The sequence below is a fragment of the Amphiura filiformis genome, chromosome 11 (genome assembly GCF_039555335.1).
Source record: "Amphiura filiformis chromosome 11, Afil_fr2py, whole genome shotgun sequence".
Classification (NCBI taxonomy): Eukaryota; Metazoa; Echinodermata; class Ophiuroidea; order Amphilepidida; family Amphiuridae; genus Amphiura; species Amphiura filiformis.
In genome coordinates, this window is record NC_092638.1 from 7,493,800 (window position 1) to 7,514,272 (window position 20,473).

Sequence of the window (20,473 nt, forward strand, 5' to 3'; positions counted from 1 at the left end):
ACAATTGGACTCTTCAGTGGCGGTGCCAGGAATCTTTTTGGGGGGGGGGGGCAAAATCAACAAATTTTGCACAAAGTGGAAATTTTTGTAATTTTGGATTTTTACTGGGCGACAACAGGGGGGAAAGAGTTCTGACTGGGGGAATTTGCCTCCCCCCGGTGCCACCACTGGGACTATTCAGTAAAACTTTCATTTGAATGAACATAGCATGACAAACTCACGCATACACTGTATGACAACGCTCTCACAGAAGTCAATTCAACTCTGATTGGCAGGTAGTTTTCTGATAATATCTTTTGATTGGCTTGATCAGTATTTTCATCTGAAATATGATCACGTTCTGCTGTGTTCATTCAAATGAAATTATTACCATAGCGTGGAACTTTATACATACACGAGAAGAGATTTACAAAAGATGTTACAAGAAATATAATTGCATAACAAAATATAAAAGTACATACATGTAACGTGGTTCAGAATGTTTTTGTGTCGCAGCAATATACAAATTTGAACCTATCCAGTATTCCAGGATGTTTTACTTCAGATCAAATTACCACTCATTTGACAATTCAGCTAGGCATCTCAAGAATATGATCCAGACATTTCCCAATTAAATATGCATAGTGGATATCAATTATCATGTCAAAAAGAATATAATATATGCCAGGATATTGTGAGGATGGGTACTTGGTGAGTTAAGAAGGGGGTGAGTTGGTAAAAAGGCGAGCTGAAATGACGAGTTACCACCCATTTGACAAGACTGTATATTCCATCAGCTAGGCATCTCAAGAATATGATCCAGACAACTTTCAATTAAATATGCATAGTGGATATCAATTATTATGTCAAAAAGAATATATGCCAGTATATTGTGAGGATGGGTACTTTGCGAGTTAAGAAGGGGGTGAGTTGTAAAAAGGCGAGCTGAAACGACGAGTTACCTCACGTACCTCTGGCAGACTTAATCAGTTTTTTACAAGAAGTCCTTTGGGCAAGTTGTGAATGAATGGAAAGTCCTTGCGGTGAGTTGGTTGTTTCCGTCATTCTGTCAAGTTCATGCGGCATGATGGATATTTCTTGGAAAGTCCATGAGGCGAGCTAGTCGCACTGGCGAGTTACAGAAACACTAGCGAGTTCCATTGACCAGTTATGGAAGCACTATTATGTTTTACCAGCGAGTTATAGTCTGTAGAAAATATATAACTATCTCGAAAATATAGAACTACACACATACATATATATATATATGCCAGAATATCTAGCTTCTGTAACTCACTGAGACTTGCTGGCTTTTCCGTACCTTGCCTAAGATACTAAATATACAACTTCATTGTAATTGACAACAGCGTATAACATCATGATGTGCAATTCGCCATTTTAACTCACCTTTTTCTAACTCGCCTATTTTTCAACTTGCCCATAACCTGCTCTCGCATAATATATACATGTACATAATGATGAGCTGTATATAGAGGAAAATGGATTTGGGGTCATTAATATAATTTCTTTTACATCTGTTGCTTAATGCAGTTATACTGACAAAACTAATAAAATCTCTGAAAATGGATTTGATTTTGATGGCAGTTCAACAGAATGAAATCAGCAATACATGTATTTATAACATCCAAAATTTCATACGTTCCCAATTTTTGGGAAGCATGGTGCAATAGTTAGGTATCTATTCACGTGCGGTACATCATGTCCTAGGTTCAATTCTTGGCAGTACAAACTTGCTGGGACTGGGGTACCATATTGAAAAAAAAGTATGAATTTATTGCAGATATGCAGATTAGGCTCAGCCTTTCACTCTCCCATGGCTCATGGGTAACTGTTCCTGCCGGTTCAATCCCATGTACAATGTATACAGAGTCGTAAAAAATATTGCAGTCGGCTAGAAAAGTGTAGGGTGAAACCCCAACTTTCTTCATCTTTGCAGTTTCATCCAAAAGAGCTAGGGCCCATATGGAAGAGAAGCCTTTATACTTAAGATCAGGGGGTTCTCAACTTTATGTAACCTAGGGCCATAAGGAGTGAAACACATGAAAACATAGGCTATATGTTTGAGGGCTAAATACACAAAAAAAGCGCAGTGATTTTGAGGGCACTAGTGCAGCGCTACACACGGGCACAACGCCTAGACATTGATCCACAAGCCTCAGCACACTTTACAACAGTTTCTTACATTTTCTTTTTACATTTTAGAGTTAGTAAAAATATATCGCAGTCAGCTGGAAAAGTGTAGGGTCAAATGTTGAGAATCCCTGAATTAGAGAGCATATTTTGGCCACACAATTTGGTAGAAAGATGATAGTATTATTATAATTTGGCCGTTTAATTGTTTATCTGAACAAATTGAGTCACTCCTTCATGAAATTACACACAAAATGTAGGGTTAGGATTAGCTGAGGCTTTCTTTTACGAAATATAACATGACGGGTCAACCACAAATTGATTTTTAAAATGTACGCTGACAACGATGAGATCTGTTTAATAAATACAGAAAACGGCCATTTATTTTACTTGCTACATATCTATGTACTATGGATACTATTATGTTATATTATAGATAAAGATGCAGATGTGTTCAAATGCAATGCTATTCACTGGAGGTTAACTTCGATCAAGCATTTTAATATTATTAATGCTTTCATTAGTGTTAGTGCTAGCAAACTCACTGACAAGTCAAACAGCTATTTTTGAAAGGTACTGTTTCCATCAATCATAGTATAATGCATTAACTCAGAAGTGATGAATGTGAATTGAAGAATGTCCTCTGTGATTTAAACACAGCAGAGTGAAGCTGTCATGTTATGTGCGTGTAAACAGAGCTGATTGCTGGATGAGCGTTATTAGTGTACTTGAAATGTGGGTACTATCAATTGTCTGTTCCGTATGTTGCAAAATGCAACTGAATGGTTAACCTTCTCTCCCCATGGGTGTTGTCGGCTGCAGACGACAAGTTCCAAATTTTCTTTAAAAATCCAAAAAATTTCAGAATTGTACATGTTCATGCCCATATTTTGAATCGGCATGAAAAATGCATTAAAATGAATGCAAACAAACACAGTATTCACTGAACAGTTTCATCTGTAGGATTGGTTTGGTTATCAAAGTAAATTTAGGTAGACAAATCCAGTAAATAACTCACGTTCTTTAGCTTTCGCCATCTCGGATGATGGCTTTCTCAAAAGTGACTTGGTTCATTGCTTCTCCCGCGGAAAGCGGCTGTAGCCTCATTCCCAGAGTGTGATGGTGCAAGCAGTGAGTCATATACGTGATCTAGAGTGTATGAGCCTATGTCCCGGTTCATGGTGGCGGCCCCTTTCTCCTGATCCATATGGCCTCCCTGACTTTTCTTTTCAACTGATTTGCTTCCTTGTCAAGTATTGTAGCTCCCTCCCAATCTATAACATGGTTGTCGGCAGCGACATGGTCCGTAATTGCTGATTTGTTGAATTCTGTGGTAGATTCTTTCCGTCTTGCGCTGGTGTACTTCTTGTTTTCCGCTTTTCTGCATCTTTCTGGTGCTCTTTCAACCGTGTGCCAAACGCTCTCCCTGTTTCACCTATGTATGATTTTTCACAACCCTTGCAGTCGATGTTATAGACCACCTCGCACATCTGGTTGGTTTCTCTCTTATCTTTAGGGTGCACTAATAAGCTCTTAATAGTGTTATGAGGTTTCATGGCTGTTGCGATTTTGTGCTTCCAAAAGATGCGCTTGAGCTTCTCTGAGAGGCCTGCAACGTACAGTAAAACTACCATACCCTTTGACGGGTTATCATCGGTGCTCTTCTTTGAACTGTTACTCTTGATCTTGCTTGTTGACATTTGCTGCTTAACACGGTCCATTGCCCACCTTGGATAGCCACAGTTTTGAAGTGCGGTTCTGATCTTCTTTTCTTCTTCCTTTTTATCTTCCTCCTCTGTCACTATGCTATCCATTCTGTCAAACAGTGTACGAATGACCCCGAGTTTCTGATGCAGGGGATGTTGTGAGTCAAAGTTCAAATATTGATCCGTGTGGGTTTTCTTTCTGTATATAAGAAGCTTTATGCTGCCATCTTGTTTACGGACCACTAATGTGTCAAGGAACGTATGTATGCTACAATCCTTCTCCTCCTCATACGTGAATTTAATATTCCCCGTTTCGTCCACCTTGTTTAGATGTTCAGTTAGTTTCTCTGTGGTGTCCTTTTTGATGACCTCAAGCACGCCATCCACGTAACGGCGCCAGTATTTTGGTGCACAATCGAGTGGAGCCGTGGCAATCGCTTGCTGTTCTAGCCATTCCATGTATAGGTTTGCCACAATCGCACTAACGGGACTACCCATAGCTGCTCCAAACTTCTGGCGGTAGATGTTACCTCTGAAGGAGAAGTATGTCGTCGTGAGAATAAATTCTAAAAGCTCCATGATGTCGGTAGCATTCAGTCGGCAAAATGCGTTCGGGTAACGTTGTGTCTTTAGTAAGCCGGTCTCTTATGATCTCTAAAGTCTTGTCTATTGGTGTGTTTGTGAATAGTGAGACCACATCGTGAGAGTTAAAAATGTCTCCATCATCGATGAGTACACCTGTAAGCTCTTCAGCGAGTTGTTTTGAGTTGGTGACATGATGTTCGGTTGTCCCTACTAACGGCGAGAGAATCTCTGCAAGTGCCTTTGATGTTTGGTACCCAATACTACCTATGTAATCCACAATTGGCGGATCGGGTCACCTTGTTTATGTATTTTGGTGGTGCAATACAGTCTCGGTGTGTTTTCTGCAGTGGGGTACAGTAGCCTATATTGGCCCTCCTCAATCTTTTTCTCTGCCTTGAGCTTTTGTAACATACCAACCAACTTCCGCTTGTAAGTAGGTGTTGGGTCTTTCTTGAGTTTTTCATAAGTTTTTGTGTCACTTAGCATGGTTTCAACTTTGCTTTCATAGTTCTGGATTGTTTGCACTGCTGTGCATTTGCCCTTGTCTGCCCCCATGATGAGCAAATCTTTCGATTTTTGGAGCTCCTTTATTGCCTTTCTCTCCTCTTTAGTGATGTTAGATGGAGGAATTTTAGCTGTTTTAAGTGATCCCGCCACTTCCATACGGAGGTTTTGTGCCTCTCCCGGTGGTAGCTTGGCACATGCCGACTCACAAGCGACAATAAATTCATCATGAGGAATTTTGTTGACAGATACAGCAAAACCTAACCCACGCGCGAGTAAGCTTTCTTGGGGATCAGTAAGGTCTTTTTCTGACAAGTTTTTCACCCACCTTTCACGCCATTTCTTCAGATTGGTTCCACTCAAGTCGAGCTCTGTGTTCTTTTTGTCTACAAACTTGGCTTGCTCTTTCTTTTTTAGCCTATCCAACTTAGCTATGTGTCTTTCTTTCGTCTTCTTTTCTTCATTTTGCCTTTTGTTTACGATATGATTTTCAATATGGCGGCGCACATCGGAATCATGCTCTGTGTTGTTGTTTACAAGCAGTGTTTCTAGATCGTTATTTTGCAACTCCCGTTTTCCCTGGAGATATTTAATTTTATTACTCACGACCCTGATGCGTTCGTTAACCAGCTCTTTTTCCGCTCTTTTAATGATGTTTCTAGCCTTCTCGGTGTTAATGGGGCAGCGGATCTTTAGACTCGATGGTGTTAGTCCATTATCTTTACATCTGTGTGTAAACGTCAAGTGTTGCCGATGGGAAACACAGTATTGGTTCAATGGTTCTTGAGATAGCTTTTGATATCTTGAGAAAATATCTCAAAACTTTTTCCATTTGAAATTTACACCCCCTGTGTGGGAGATTTAGATCAGGCCCGTAACCAGGGGGGCTGAGGGATGCCCCCCAAATCCCCCAAAGTCCCCTTTTTGACCCCAAAAGTCTCATTTGTGAACCTAGCGAGCGAAAAAATAGGGTTTTTATGCCTTTTTGGTCAAAAAAGGTCCAAATTTTTGAAAAAAAAGTCCACTTTTTCAAATTCCACCCACCCATATTTTGAAAAAAAGTCCAGTTTTTCAAAACCAGCACCCCCAAATAAATACTGGTTACAGGCCTGATTAAGATCATGTCTTCCATAGGGGGTGTATGGATTCCAGTTGGAATAGCCCAATCAAGTGGGTGGAGAAACTTGAAACAAAAATTAAATGTGGTAGGTGTTATATGTACTCATGATATTTCATCATTTTCAACTTGATTTCCCAAGGCAAGTTTCAAAGTAAGAAGGAATTGAACAGTATCTATGAATGTGCAATTCCAGTTGAAATTCATACACCCTCTGTTAGAGGCATATACCTTAATCTCCCACACAGGGGGTGTAGATTTCAAATGGAGTCACCCACTCAGGTAGCCCCAATAGATTTAGTTCATGTCTTCCACAGGGTGTGAGGATTTCAACTTGAATAGGCCAATGTCTTGTTATGTCGGATCAATAACATATGTTATGGACAAAAAGTATTTGAAATTCTATTTTCTTGAAATTATATTTCTTACTGTGTGAAACTGGATATATTTTGATCTTTTTATTTTCATTGCTCTTCAAATGATTGCTAAAAGCAAAAGCAGGATTGTTGTACCGACCATGCTGACACTAAGCTTACAGAAGGGTTGGATTTCTTGGGTAAATCAAATCCGGGGGTGGGGTCTTTGAAAAATGTGTATGGGGATGTGCCACACAGACTTTCTGTATACCTACTTTTTGCTGTTTTTCCTACCTATCTGTATACAATTGTTCACAAAAGCACCCAAATTTGCCCTAAGACACTTTGCCAAAATACTCCCAACTTTTTAGATAAATTTCAGAGAAATACTGGAGGAAGATCAGTCGGTATTAGCGGGCAAATGCTAAAGGACTGCCTTTTCTACTGGGCTTTTAAAATCTTTAAACCAGAATATTCTGGCTTTTTACCCCAATAGAAAACGCTGATTTTGCCAATACCATTAGACAGCATGTATTTTGGTGCTGCTAAAGTGATCATTTTTGTGTCTGAAATTTTTCGCAAATTTTGCTGATTCTGAGCGTTTGGCTTTAAATTGTTTAATTTGTAATTTTGAGTTTTCTTATATATACCTAGATACATAAAAGAATGTGTGCATTTTTATTTTCACAATAACTATTTAAAAACACAAAAATTTATGTTATGCGAAAATGTCAAATTTTACAGTATACGTTGACTGTAATTTCATTTGGTTAAATTATTAGATGTTTCCGTTGTCATATACTCAAGGATCTATAGTCCAAGCTATATGAAGGGGAAGGATTCTGTGCACTCAGCATTTCTAGATCATGGCCGTTTTCTTATGGTTTTGGCGTGATCAATATTTGTGAAAAGGAAGAATAATATTTGTCACAATAGTATTATAGTAGTCTCTAATTTTGGAAACAAGCTGATTTGACGTAGAGTGTGATATAATAGGCATTAAATGTAAAGCACTGGTTTTATATATTACCAGCTGTTGTTGATATTTTAAATGGATTTTTGATCTCGAATGGGGAGAGAAAATGATTGAATTACTGAAATGCATGGGTTTTTTTTGTTTATAAGTCGGCATTAAGCATGGATTTGAAACAGGTGTTGTTCTGATATTGCAAAAGTCACTTCACTGGATATGATTCTTTATTTGCCATCATAATACAATAAAATTAATTTGCACTTTAACTTCAAAAAGTGTCGCATCATGTTGGTTCACTCTGACACCAAATCCACATTTAATGTGTAACATTATTAGGAAAGAGAGGTCATAATATCCTTTTGAGATATTTTGCTTTAGAAATCCAAATCATATGTGGATCCGGATCGCATGCTGTTGCACATTTATTGAGGGGATTTTTACAGGCTTTTATTATTGTGTTTTCACAGTTAATATCAGAAACATGAAATTAAATGCCCCATATGCTTTAATATGTAACTGTTTGTAATCACAAACATAAGAAGCTGCAAAACTGCTCCAATCAGTTCAAAATAGAGAAAAACTCTACCTTCACCACAAAAATATAATGTATTGATAAATGGCGTGCACGCAGTTGGGTGCAGCACTTAGCTAGTTGTGTCTTGCGTAATATGTGACTGGCTCACGCATCACTATCACGCTTATGTGAATTTGCGCGAGCGTGAGTTGGGTTTATTGACACGCGCAGTAACAAGACCCAAATCATTTTTGCCTATTATAAGCCAAACAAACTTTAAAATCGGCTCTTTCTGCATTCTGTTTCCCCTCTAATCGGGACAGTTTTCACAAAGACCAAAATTTAGACCCTTGGAATGTGGAGGCTGGTTACGTGCTTGTGGTCCATGCCAGTACCACATTGGTGTAAATTAATGCGAATCTGGCACCCCCATGTTAACCCGTACCTGCCAATTGGCCAAAATAAAGTTTTCATTATCAATTGGACCAATCAGCAAAATTGTTAGAATAATTTCACCACACAAAAAAATTGGGGTGAATTATTTGCAAAGCTCCATTCTGATTGGTGATTAAAGTAAAGATATCATGCAATTGACCAATCAGAGGCAATGTTAGATCGGCAGGTAGTGCTCGGGGTTAAGAGCCGCATTATATTTTATGCAATGAATGGCAGTGCTTTGTGATATGAATATCTCAAAGACAATTTTCGCTTAATTGCATGACAAATGGTCAAGCTAATATTGCATGAAAAAATAACTCGGTTTATTGTCAATTTACATGAAGAAATAACTGGCAATTTTATTGTCCAGTTGCTTTGTATCAGATGGCTTAAGTGTTTCATCATTCTAGCATGTAATATTATTATTATCTTTGTGTAATTTCATCGTTTTTAAACACAATGATAACTGCCAGTTTGTGTGTATGTTATTAGTGTTTATTTATAGCCCATCACAGGGAAAAAAGGTCATTTGGGCATTTGCAAGGGATAGCCAGGCAATTCAAAACGATTTGAAACAAAAAAACACATTTTAAAATATCGCCATATTCATTGCGGCCTTCTTTTTATGGGACACTGTTTATATTATCTGAATAAATAATATAATATTATGTAATATAATATTATGTGACCCACCCATTTAGAGGTGAGCCAGCTGGTTAAATACTAGTCTTAATTTGATCAAGCGGTCACTATATAGTGGGTCATCTACGCAGACCTGTCATATTAAATTCTGATCACTGCATTTCTTATTACATTATACAGGGAAATACAGGTATGTAATTGAAACATGCCATGATTTTTTGCCTGTTGTGACTTCAGTGATACTTTCCACAATAGATAACACTTTTTTATTTGTGCGTATATATGAAGCTCATTCCAGGGAAAGTTTGGGATTTGGAGGGAAATGTGTTTTTTTTCTACAAGAAATTGTGGAAAATGTTACTATGTTGAGGTGAAATTTTGCTTCTCTTTCTGAAAAAAAAGCATTTTTGCAGCCCCATATATCAATTAGATCATGTTAATTCTGCTTTCTACTGAAGATAGCTCATATCAGATTGTGTATTCCTACTTTCTACCAAAGATAGCTCATTAAATTATTTTGTGTCAATGCTGCTATCTACTGAAGATAGCTCATATGAAATCATTTGTTGCCGCTATCTACCGAAGATAGCTCATAAAATTATTTTCTGTCAATGCTGCTATCTACTGAAGATAGCTCATTTGAAATCATTTGTTGCCGCTATCTACTGAGGATAACTCATTTTAAGATAGTGTATTGCTACATTCTACTGAAGGTAGCTCATAAAATAATTTTGTGTCAATGCTGCTATCTACTGAAGATATCTCATATGAAATCATGTGTTGCTGCTATCTATTATTATATTATTATTATTATTGAAGATACATGTAGCTCATATGAAATCATGTGTTGCCGCTATCTACTGAAGATAGCTCATATCAGATAGTGTATTGCTACTTTCTACCGAAGATAGCTCATAAAATTATTTTCTGTCAATGCTGCTATCTACTGAAGATAGCTCATTTGAAATCATTTGTTGCCGCTATCTACTGAGGATAACTCATTTTAAGATAGTGTATTGCTACATTCTACTGAAGATAGCTCATAAAATAATTTTGTGTCAATGCTGCTATCTACTGAAGATAACTCATGAAATCATGTGTTGCTGCTATCTACTGAAGATAGCTCATATCAGATAGTGTACAATGTATTGCTACTTTATACCGAAGATAGCTCATAAAATTATTTTGTGTCAATGCTGCTATCTACTGAAGATATCTCATATGAAATCATGTGTTGCTGCTATCTATTATTATATTATTATTATTATTGAAGATACATGTAGCTCATATGAAATCGTGAGTTGCTGCTATCTACTGAAGAAAGCTCATATGAAATCATGTGTTGCCGCTATCTACTGAAGATAACTCATATGAAATCGTGTGTTGCCGCTATCTACTGAAGATATCTCATTATCAGATAGTGTAATTGCTACTTTCTACCGAAGATAGCTCATAATGTTATTTTGTGTCAATGCTGCTATCTACTGAAGATAACTCATATGAAATCATTTGTTGCCGCTATCTTCTGAGGATAAATCATTTTCAGATAGTGTATTGCTACTTTCTCCCGAAGATAGCTCATAAAATTATATTCTGTCAATGCTGCTATCTACTGAAGATAACTCATATCAGATAGTGTATTGCTACTTTCTACCGAAGATAGCTCGTAAAATTATTTTGTGTCAATGCTGCTATCTACTGAAGATAGCTCATATGAAAATGTGTGTTGCTGCTATCTACTGAAGATAGCTCATAAAATTATGATCTGTCAATGCTGCTATCTACTGAAGATAACTCATATGAAATCATGTGTTGCTGCTATCTACTGAAGATCACTCATGAAATTGTGTGTTGCTGCTATCTACTGAAGATTACTCATATGAAATTGTGTGTTGCTATCTACTGAAGATAACTCATATGAAATTGTGTGTTGCTGCTATCTACTGAAGATTACTCATATGAAATTGTGTGTTGCTGCTATCTACTGAAGATATCTACTTATCAGATAGTGTATTGCTACTTTCTACCGAAGATAGTACATAATATTATTTTTGTCAATGCTGCTATATACTGAAGATTACTCATATAAAATCATGTGTTGCTGCTATCTACTGAAGATATCTACTTATCAGATAGTGTATTGCTACTTTCTACCGAAGATAGTACATAATATTATTTTTGTCAATGCTGCTATATACTGAAGATAACTCATATGAAATCATGTGTTGCTGCTATCTACTGAAGATAACTCATATGAAATTGTGTGTTGCTGCTATCTACTGAAGATTACTCATATGAAATCATGTGTTGCTGCTATCTACTGAAGATAGCTCATATCAGATAGTGTATTGCTACTTTCTACCGAAGATAGTACATAATATTATTTTTGTCAATGCTGCTATATACTGAAGATATCTCATATCAAATTGTTCAAACTGCTATCTTCTGAATATACCTCAGATCGTGCTAATGTTCTAATCTTATTATATACTGGAGATAGATGGCAAACAATTGAAATTTTACCCATCTTCCCAGGATATAAACATTTTCAAGCATGTGGGGGTGTGTCCTTCCTGTTTACACAAATACATCATGCAGATTTAGCCAGTTTAGATGCATCCCTTGTCTGCTGATATTGACATAACCTTGGCCTGAATAGCTTCAGAAATCTTTACATAGATTTGTCATGCTGCTTAAGCTTTTTGTACCTAGTGTTTTTAGTCCGGTGGCAAAGGGTCCTGAACTAGGAGTCCGTAGATTTTTGATGATTAGAAGATGCCACCTATCTGGATATGTTCTACACATGTCTAGGAACAGGAAAATCTTTGTTGCCAATTTTGGAAATATTGCAGAGGGCGGCCATCTTGGATTTCAAAATGGCCGCCATTTTCACTATATTTTGCCCTATATCTCAGCTTGTGAGCAACATACAAGGTTAAAAATGGTGGCAATACCCATGTTTGTGATACCAAGGATTCCATAAAAGCCATTAACTTAGTTGTAAGTAGTTTAGTTTGGCGGCGGCCATCTTGAATTTCAAAATGGCCGACATGTTAAACATACTTTCACCTATATCTCGGCTTGTGAGTAACATAGAAAGCTAAAAATGGTGTCAAAACCAATGTTTGTGATACCAAGGATTCCATAAAAGCCATTAACTTAGATGTAAGTAGTTTAGTTTGGCGGCAGCCATCTTGTGTTTCAAAATGGCCGAAGTGTTAAACATATATTCACCTATATCTCGGCTTGTGAGCAACATAGAAGGCTAAAAATGGTGGCAATACCCATGTTTATGATACCAAGGATTCCATAAAAGCCATAAACTTAGATGTAAGTAGTTTAGTTTGGCGGCGGCCATCTTGAATTTCAAAATGGCCAACATGTTAATACTTTCACCTATATCTCGGCTTGTGAGCAACATAGAAGGCTAAAAATGGTGGCAATACCCATGTTTATGATAATGATAATGGCGGTTGCAAAATTACGATCCCATAAATATATGTAACAATGGTCCATTCGCTGCCACCATGAATTTTAAAATGACCGTGCTGGTGAGAGCCATTTTAAACACCAGTGTCATACACATCTATGAATAACATACAGAGTAGTAATTTTTAAACTGGTGGAATCTAGATTATATGGATTTACATAAAGTTGTTGCAAGTCCTGCTAGGCTTGTTAAACATCATCATCTCTGTATGAGAAGGAGCATAGTTATTTCTACCTACGGCATGTACAGAAGTCTGTGCAAAACAGTCCATTAATTTTACACTTGCATAGTTCACTGGTACACCGAGTCTGACCATATCTGCATTTGACGGCATCTGGAGTTAGAGGCAAATGTGGTGTCACTGGTGGCTTCAGAAATCTGTCACACCAAGTTGGGAAAACCCTATAATGATCTCATGGTTGGCATCCAAATTATCTAAGACCTTCCAGCATGTTTTATTGCCTTTGACGGTAAACTTCCTAGTAATTTCGGCTCCAGACAAACCCAGGAAGATCTGCCGCTTTTGATAGCCCTAAAACATATTGGTCCTAATTTTATGTTTCTATGGCTCACTCAGAGTTATCACACTTGTGTCAGCTGCACACGATTTGGATAGCGTCTTACAGCCAGTTAAAAGACGTCCGTGTCTGGATCAAGATGTCTGGAGTCATAGCGATCAAAGACTAGGTGCACTTCATTGTAAGTGTTATAGTTTTCCCAGAAACGAAAAAGGACAAGAACAGAGTTCGCTACATTTGTGTCTGAAACGATAGCAAGCAACAAGTTTAATTTGCGAGTACCCATGATGATAGAGAAACTCCACACGTGGTCATCAAGTGCTATTGCAGTGAAAGGCAAGGATGGAAGTAAATTGATAGAGCTGAGAGAAGACAGCGCATTATTTGCACGGCTTTTAGTGATATCCAAAGCTCGAGAGATGAGTTATATGTAGTACCCAGAGCTCTCTTTGCACCAGATGGATCACTTTTCATCACTTTCTCCAAGATTGACTTGATGCCCCTCCTTGAATCACTACCTTCAGACACCTCTATCTAGGATGGAGGCTATGGATAGATCATCTAATACTTTGCCTGTTCCTTCCTTGCCTGGGGACCCAGTAATGACACATCTTCTACTGTTCATGTAAATAACTTGGATGAAGTTAGGAATACCAGTCCTGCAGCTGTTATACCTGACAGTTGCTAACATGTAACACTAGTCGATGGTAATTGGTATGGCTGATCTACAGGCACTGGACAAACCAGAGTGGGTGAAAACATGTTCAGAATATTGACCTGTCACTTTATTGAACGTTTCTGGGAGAAGTACAATACTTACGATGACGTGCACGGTGCACCTAGTATGGTCTTTGATCGCTATGACTTTGGTGACATTTCCCTTAAAGTTTCAACATGTGAACGGCCGCTAGCTGGAAACAAAGCTGTGGCTTATCACATAACAGATCAACATCAATTGCAATTAACCGAAGGTATGCGAAAGGTACTTGCACATGTTAAGACGAAATATGAGTTGACAGCTTTAGCAGAGAAGATTCTGCAGCATGCTGCTATGAACGGAAAGCATGATGTAGTTACGTGGCACAATAAAGAAGAACACTCACACAGGATATTTAACCTAAGTAGTTTACAGGGGAAGGCAGACACCAAGCTCATGCTGCCCCGGGCATGCTGCATGGCATTGAGGCCACCAACAATGGTGGTACCTCATTGAAGATCTTCTTTCCAGACACAGACGTCTTGGTCCTGGCTGTAAGGGGCTATATCCAAACCTTGCAACAGACACGGGAGTGAGCCATAGAAACATAAAACTAGGACCAAGATACAATGCTTCGGGCCATCAAATGCAGCAAGTCTTCCTGTGTTGTTTGCCTTAATTGTCTAGAGCCGACATTACTGGAATGTTTGCCGACAAAGGCAGTAAGGTCTTAGATACTTTGGAAGCCAACCATGACATCATTATTGCATTGTCTTGGTGTGACAGATACTGTTTCTGAAGCAACCAGTGATGACACATTTGCCTCCAGCTCCAGATGCCGTCAAATACAGGTGTCAAATACAGGTGTACCAGTGACCTATGCATGTGTAAAATGAATGGACTGTTTTGCACAGACTGTACATGCTGTGAAGAGAAATAACTATGTGACAATGCTCATTCTCATACATTAAGTGACTGTGACAATGAAGAGGACAGTGGTGATGATGTAACAAGCCTAGCAGAGGTAGTAACTTGCAACAACTCTATATAAATCCATATAATCTAGATGCCATCAATTAAATTACGACTCTGTATGTTATTCATAGATGTGTAGGACATTGAACAACTGGTATTTGAAATGACTCTCACCCGGGCTACATTTTAAAATTCACGGTGGCAGCGAAAGGACCATTGTTACAGCTTATGGGATGGTGATTTTGAACCCCCCAATATCATAAACATGGGTATTGCCACCATTTTAGCCTTCTATGTTGCTCACAAACCGAGATTTAGGTGAATATATGTTTAACATTTCGCCATTTTGAAAGTCAAGATGGTCGCCGCCAAACTAAACTACTTACATCTAAGTTAATGGCTTTTATGGAATCCTTGGTATCACAAACATGCATGGATATTGCCACCATTTTTGCCTTCTATGTTACTCACAAGCCGAGATATAAGTGAATATATGTTTAACACTTCGGCCATTTGAAACACAAGATGGCCGCCGCCAAACTAAACTACTTACATCTAAGTTAATGGCTTTTATGGAATCCTTGGTATCACAAACATGGGTATTGCCACCATTTTTAGCCTTCTATGTTACTCACAAGCCGAGATATAGGTGAAAGTATGTTTAACATGTCGGCCATTTTGAAATTCAAGATGGCCGCCAAACTAAACTACTTACAACTAAGTTAATGGTTTTATGGAATCCTTGGTATCACAAACATGGGTATTGCCACCATTTTTAACCTTGTATGTTGCTCACAAGCTGAGATATAGGGCAAAATATAGTGAAAATGGCGGCCATTTTGAAATCCAAGATGGCCGCCCTCTGCAGCATCTCCAAAATTGGCAACAAAGATTTTCCTGTTCTTAGACATGTGTAGAACATATCTAGATAGGTGGCATCTTCTAATCATCGAAAATCTACGGATTTTCGCTTGCTCCCCTACTATTTTGCAAAGTGATAAAAGGTGACTATTGTTATAATCAGGATAAGGCAAGCCAATGTGTGTGTTTATTTCACACGGCATGTTAAAACAATATCAAGTTGAATATTCTTATATAATATTTTTGTGTTTATTTCACACGGCATGTTAAAACACAATATCGAGTTGAATATTTTGATATAATATTTTTACCATTTATTTATTTATTTATTTGTTATAACCAGGATAAGTCAAGCCAACGTGTTTGTTTATTTCACACGGCATGTTAAAACAATATCAAGTTGAATATTCTTATATAATATTTTTACCATTTATTTATTTGTTTGTTTGTTTGTTTGTTTGTTTGTTTGTTTGCTTATTATTTTATCTTTTTGTTTGGGTGTATTGTAAAGTGTGCATTAAATAAGAAATATTTATAATTATTCTTCTTGCACAATATGGGTATTTGAAATCTGCCATACCCCTTTGGAAGATTTAAGAAATGTCTCCCACAGAGGGAGTATGTTTTTCAAATGGAATTGGGTAGAGTTATTTATTTTGAAGCCCATACTCCCCCGTATATTTCTTTACCTATTTCTCTCACAACTGCAACTGTAAGAAGTAACTCAACTATCTATTCTATTTGAAAACTACTCCTCCTATGGAAGACTAAATCTCCCAGAGGTGGAGCAGATTTCAAGTGTAATAGCCCATTGTGTATATTTTCTATGACATAAAAATACTCCAATTCATGTGAATTGTGATGAACTGATGTGTGTTTATTTTTGCATTTATTTATCGGATTTGGGAACACAACAAAAGATCTACATGTATAAAGCCCTATAGACATAACTAGTTTTAATACACAGCTGACCCCTCCCTAACTTATGTAACGGAAATGGGAGAGGATCAAAATTAATTGAAATGTTTTCTTAAGCTTTCAGGAGATATGACTCAACATTTTAAAATGCTCTATATCCTTAACTGAATTTTGTCATTGATCTTTAAGATTGATTACCAGTGGCTGCTTACTATACGTCACTGTATCATGGTAAGCTGCTTGAAGGACCTCCAAGTCAAGGGATAAACATTTGACAAATTACTGGCAGTTAAAAGACAAAAGCTAAATATATGTGACATGATCTGGTCCTTGGAGGCCAAAGGCAGGAAATATAAAATTGAGATAAAGGCAAAAGTATAGAAATAAAATACATGAGATAAAGACATCACAAAACTTCAGAATATTATAGCTTTATCTCTAAATGTATTGATAAGTATATAAAAGTAAACATTTTTAGAAATGCAAGAAATCCAACTAGAACAGCAGATTCTTGTAAAAATGAGTAGTTTTTGAGAAAGTTACACAATATGATTTTACTTTACTGCCTTCAGGAAGGTGTACAGGGTATAGTTATTAATTTGTTAAAAATGCCTCTTTTGTCCTCCACGGACCAGGGGTCCATTTCACTAAACTTTTAACCCTTCAGTAACTCAAATAACCGTTCAGTAAAAGTTACGAATACCCAACTACTAGACGTAACTTTACGAAGGGTCCCTGTAGTAAATCCCTATTACTTATGAAGGGTACCATTCGTAAGTAAGTTTAGTGAAATGGAACTTACAACTCGTCGTAAATTACGAATGGTTTCGAGACTTATGAAGCTTCGTAAAGTTTAGTGAAATGGACCCCTGATCATGTCACATATTACAATTTTGACAAAAGTTTTGTGTTCTATTGCTTGTAGATGACATAGCTTGCATGTTTTATTCATCCACTAATTACACTTTATTTTTTGTCATCTCACTACAGGTTATCCAAGAACACACAAAGCAGCAGATGTTACTGCAAGAAACACAAATGTGAAAGCTACGCACTGAACAGTTTTGGAGATATCCTAATAAGCTACTATGTAGCGAAATATTTTGCAGTTGATGCGATAGAAAGCGAACACATTCCCAATGCAACTCACACTCAGCAATAAGAGATGACACAAATGTTGAACAACAATTTCATGCGTAATCTTCTCGGGGCCATCAACGCTCCGAAAGGTCGCAAAGTGTGCCTGGCGATCTTCATCGGCCTGGTCTTCTTCGGCTACCTAGGCCCATGGGTCATCAATCATGGCAAGGCCACTCAGATCACAGTGGAGTGCTTGGAAGTCGTACTCAAAGACTACGACAGAAAATATGCCGAAAATGAATACCTTATACATCAGTCACCTAAATCTCTGGAAGAGCAGGTGCACCCATTTGTGGGTAATGGAAACATTGGGTTCACCGTCAACTATTTCTATCCAGCTGGATTGATATTAAGACTCGGGTCGTCATGGACCAAAGATGTGCCGTATCGACCCATGGTAAGAGCGAGACTGGAAAGTTTGAATGATCAAAGTGCCTCTATTATAAATTATAAAAATGGTATGGTAGAGAGATTGCAATGTTATTCTATCGATGGTGCCTGTGTGCTTATGTCCCTGAAAACATTTGTGCATCGAACAAGACACTCGCTCTTATTACAAGAGATCAAAGTGGAAAACAAAGCAAATACACCTGTTACATTGAAAATGGAGCGCAATGGGCCTTATTATTGGAAGGGATCCGCTACTAGTACTGAAATATTGGAAGTTGAGGGAAATCCGCATGAGTACACTCTGTCCAGTGGGAAATTCAAAGCGCCTTACGAACGTGACAGAACCGGTGAATACTTTGTCGCAATGGTCATCGCTGCCACAAACTTTGCGAAAGAAGTCACCATCCCACCAGGAACTGTACACACCGAGCAGGTCATTGCGGTTGTGAAGTTTTCTCAGCCGTTCTTGGACGCTCACAAGGAGAATGACATCAGTGCAGAGCTCGTCGATAAAACTGAAGAAGAGTTGTTTTCTTTGCTGCACATGGATTTTAATATTCTTATGCAGGAGCATGTTGAGACGTGGTCTCAGCATATCTGGAGCAGCAAGATGTGGTTGGAGCCACTCAATCTCTTACAAGAGGATCAACCAAAGAAATCACACCCACCATTGCCTGTTTTACTACAACCCCAATTATCACCCCAACTGGTCGTCGCCACTGTTTACTATGTCTTGTCATCCGTTGATGCACCTCTTTTTCTGCCTTCCACTTCGCAATTAACAAAAAAAGAAATGTACAGTGCCTTAAAAATGCCAGGATCATGCTTCAACGGCCAGCCTACTATCTTTGAGGAGAACCTATGGAAGCCTATCGACAACACCGCCGATATGTCGGATTTAGTGTCCCATTGGCAGCATACCTTGTTCAAACATGGCTGCCGAAGCCTGCTGAATCTCGGAGTGACCGGGTTTATGCAGGCGATGATGTTGAGTCTTCTCGGGGCTCAGTTTCACGAATACGAACTTGCCTTCCACGCCGATCCAACTCAAATCCACACCAAAGTGCAAATCCACAATCTCCTCTACAATGCATCATTCGTTGATATCGACGTCGATCCAAGCTCCGAAAGTCGGGAGATTGGACTGAGCATCACCACAAGCGAAGCCATCAAACAGAGCAGTCAGCCGCTATTGGTGTTTGCTTGCGGCGCCGGATGCGAAAGCGAACCGATAGAGTTGAACTCCGAGCGTCAGGTCGTGGATCTCAAGTGGACTGATCCGCAGACGCCGGTTCTGTACTTTTCTCACGATCGAAAACATTTAAGTTTTATGAAGAAGAGTATTATACACTACAAGCATATCCGTTGGGTAGATGACGTGCCCCACGAGGAGGGGCAGCACCATCATGGTTTGAATCTACCTGTTGCCTTCTGGGTTATCATTATTGGCCTCATATTTGGCTTCCACTTATTTCTATTCAAACTTATATATCAGGAGTATTGTGTCGGAGGTGGGAGTAGATCGTCAGAGAAGTATCGCCGGGGTAAAGATGGCAACAATAGCAAAGTGTAATTTTTTGTATACTCTTGGTCAAAAATAATCCTCCTTCGCTCACTGGTGAGTGATTTGAGAACAGTTTTGTATGCGGTTCGTTCTCATTTCTTCTGAAACAATCTCATGATATTTGGTGGGCTTTAAAGCTGAGAAATTTCAGTTTAAATGCATACACCCCGTATGGAAGACATGACCATAACCTTCCACACAGGGAGTGTGAATTTCAAATGGGGCTACCTGAATGGGTGACTCCATTTGAAATCTACACCCCCTCTGTGGAAGATTAAGGTTGTGTCTTCCATAAGGTGTATGGATTTCAACTGGAATATCCCAGTTTAACAGCTGCAGGTAAGCAAGTTACGTAACACCATGCAGTTTGATTTCTCTTTTAAAAGCAGAATTCTAGAGGTTTTTTTTGACAGGGAGTATATTTACCGAGTGGCTTAATCACCATTAAGTGGTATTTTTGCAAAATGTATTAATGTTATATAATTTCCAGTTTTAACATGTCTATGAATCCATCCAAACAAAAGTGGAACAATATGGGCCAACAATAAGTGTTCTATCGCTTTTTGCAAGAGGAAATTTGAAATTTGTCGCTCCACTGTGGAAGATATAAGCAATGTCTCGCACAGAGGGAGTATGTTTTCAAATGAAATTGGGTAGGGTTAATTATTTTAAAGCCCATACTCCCCCTGTATATGGCTTTACCTATATATCTTTCATAACTGGAGTGAGTATTTCAAATGGAAGTTAACCATTGTCTGTTCTATTTGAAACCCATACTCCCTCTGTGGAAAACCACCTTAATATTCCACAGGGGGAGCATAGATTTCAACTGGAATAGTCCAATGGAATCATACTGATATCAAGCAAAAGTCGGGGAAAACTAAAATGAAAAAGGGGATCGGTGTGAAACAATGGACCAGAAGCACTAATTGTCCCCCATTTGCATGTGAATGTA

The 20,473-nt window shown here is 38.3% G+C and overlaps 3 protein-coding genes across 3 annotated transcripts in view; 1 reads left to right on the top strand and 2 right to left on the bottom strand.

Moving 5' to 3' along the window:
- Positions 1–20,085, top strand: part of LOC140164297 (uncharacterized protein KIAA2013 homolog) — a 50,803-nt gene extending 30,718 nt beyond the window's left edge. Inside the window, exon 2 of the mRNA XM_072187569.1 lies at positions 17,415–20,085. Coding sequence (XP_072043670.1) covers positions 17,590–19,527 — 1,938 coding nt within the window. The 5' untranslated portion in view covers positions 17,415–17,589 and the 3' untranslated portion in view covers positions 19,528–20,085. The remainder of the gene's footprint in view (positions 1–17,414) is intronic.
- On the bottom strand, positions 3,405–4,415 carry LOC140163442 (uncharacterized). Its single transcript, XM_072186756.1, has one exon. The coding sequence runs from the start codon at positions 4,413–4,415 to the stop codon at positions 3,405–3,407; it is 1,011 nt and encodes a 336-aa protein (XP_072042857.1).
- LOC140163443 (uncharacterized) lies at positions 4,686–12,789 on the bottom strand. Its single transcript, XM_072186757.1, has 2 exons — positions 12,614–12,789; positions 4,686–5,652 (listed from the first exon to the last, which is right to left on the bottom strand). The coding sequence occupies exons 1-2, from the start codon at positions 12,787–12,789 to the stop codon at positions 4,686–4,688; spliced, it is 1,143 nt and encodes a 380-aa protein (XP_072042858.1).
- Positions 20,086–20,473: the final 388 nt, after the last annotated feature.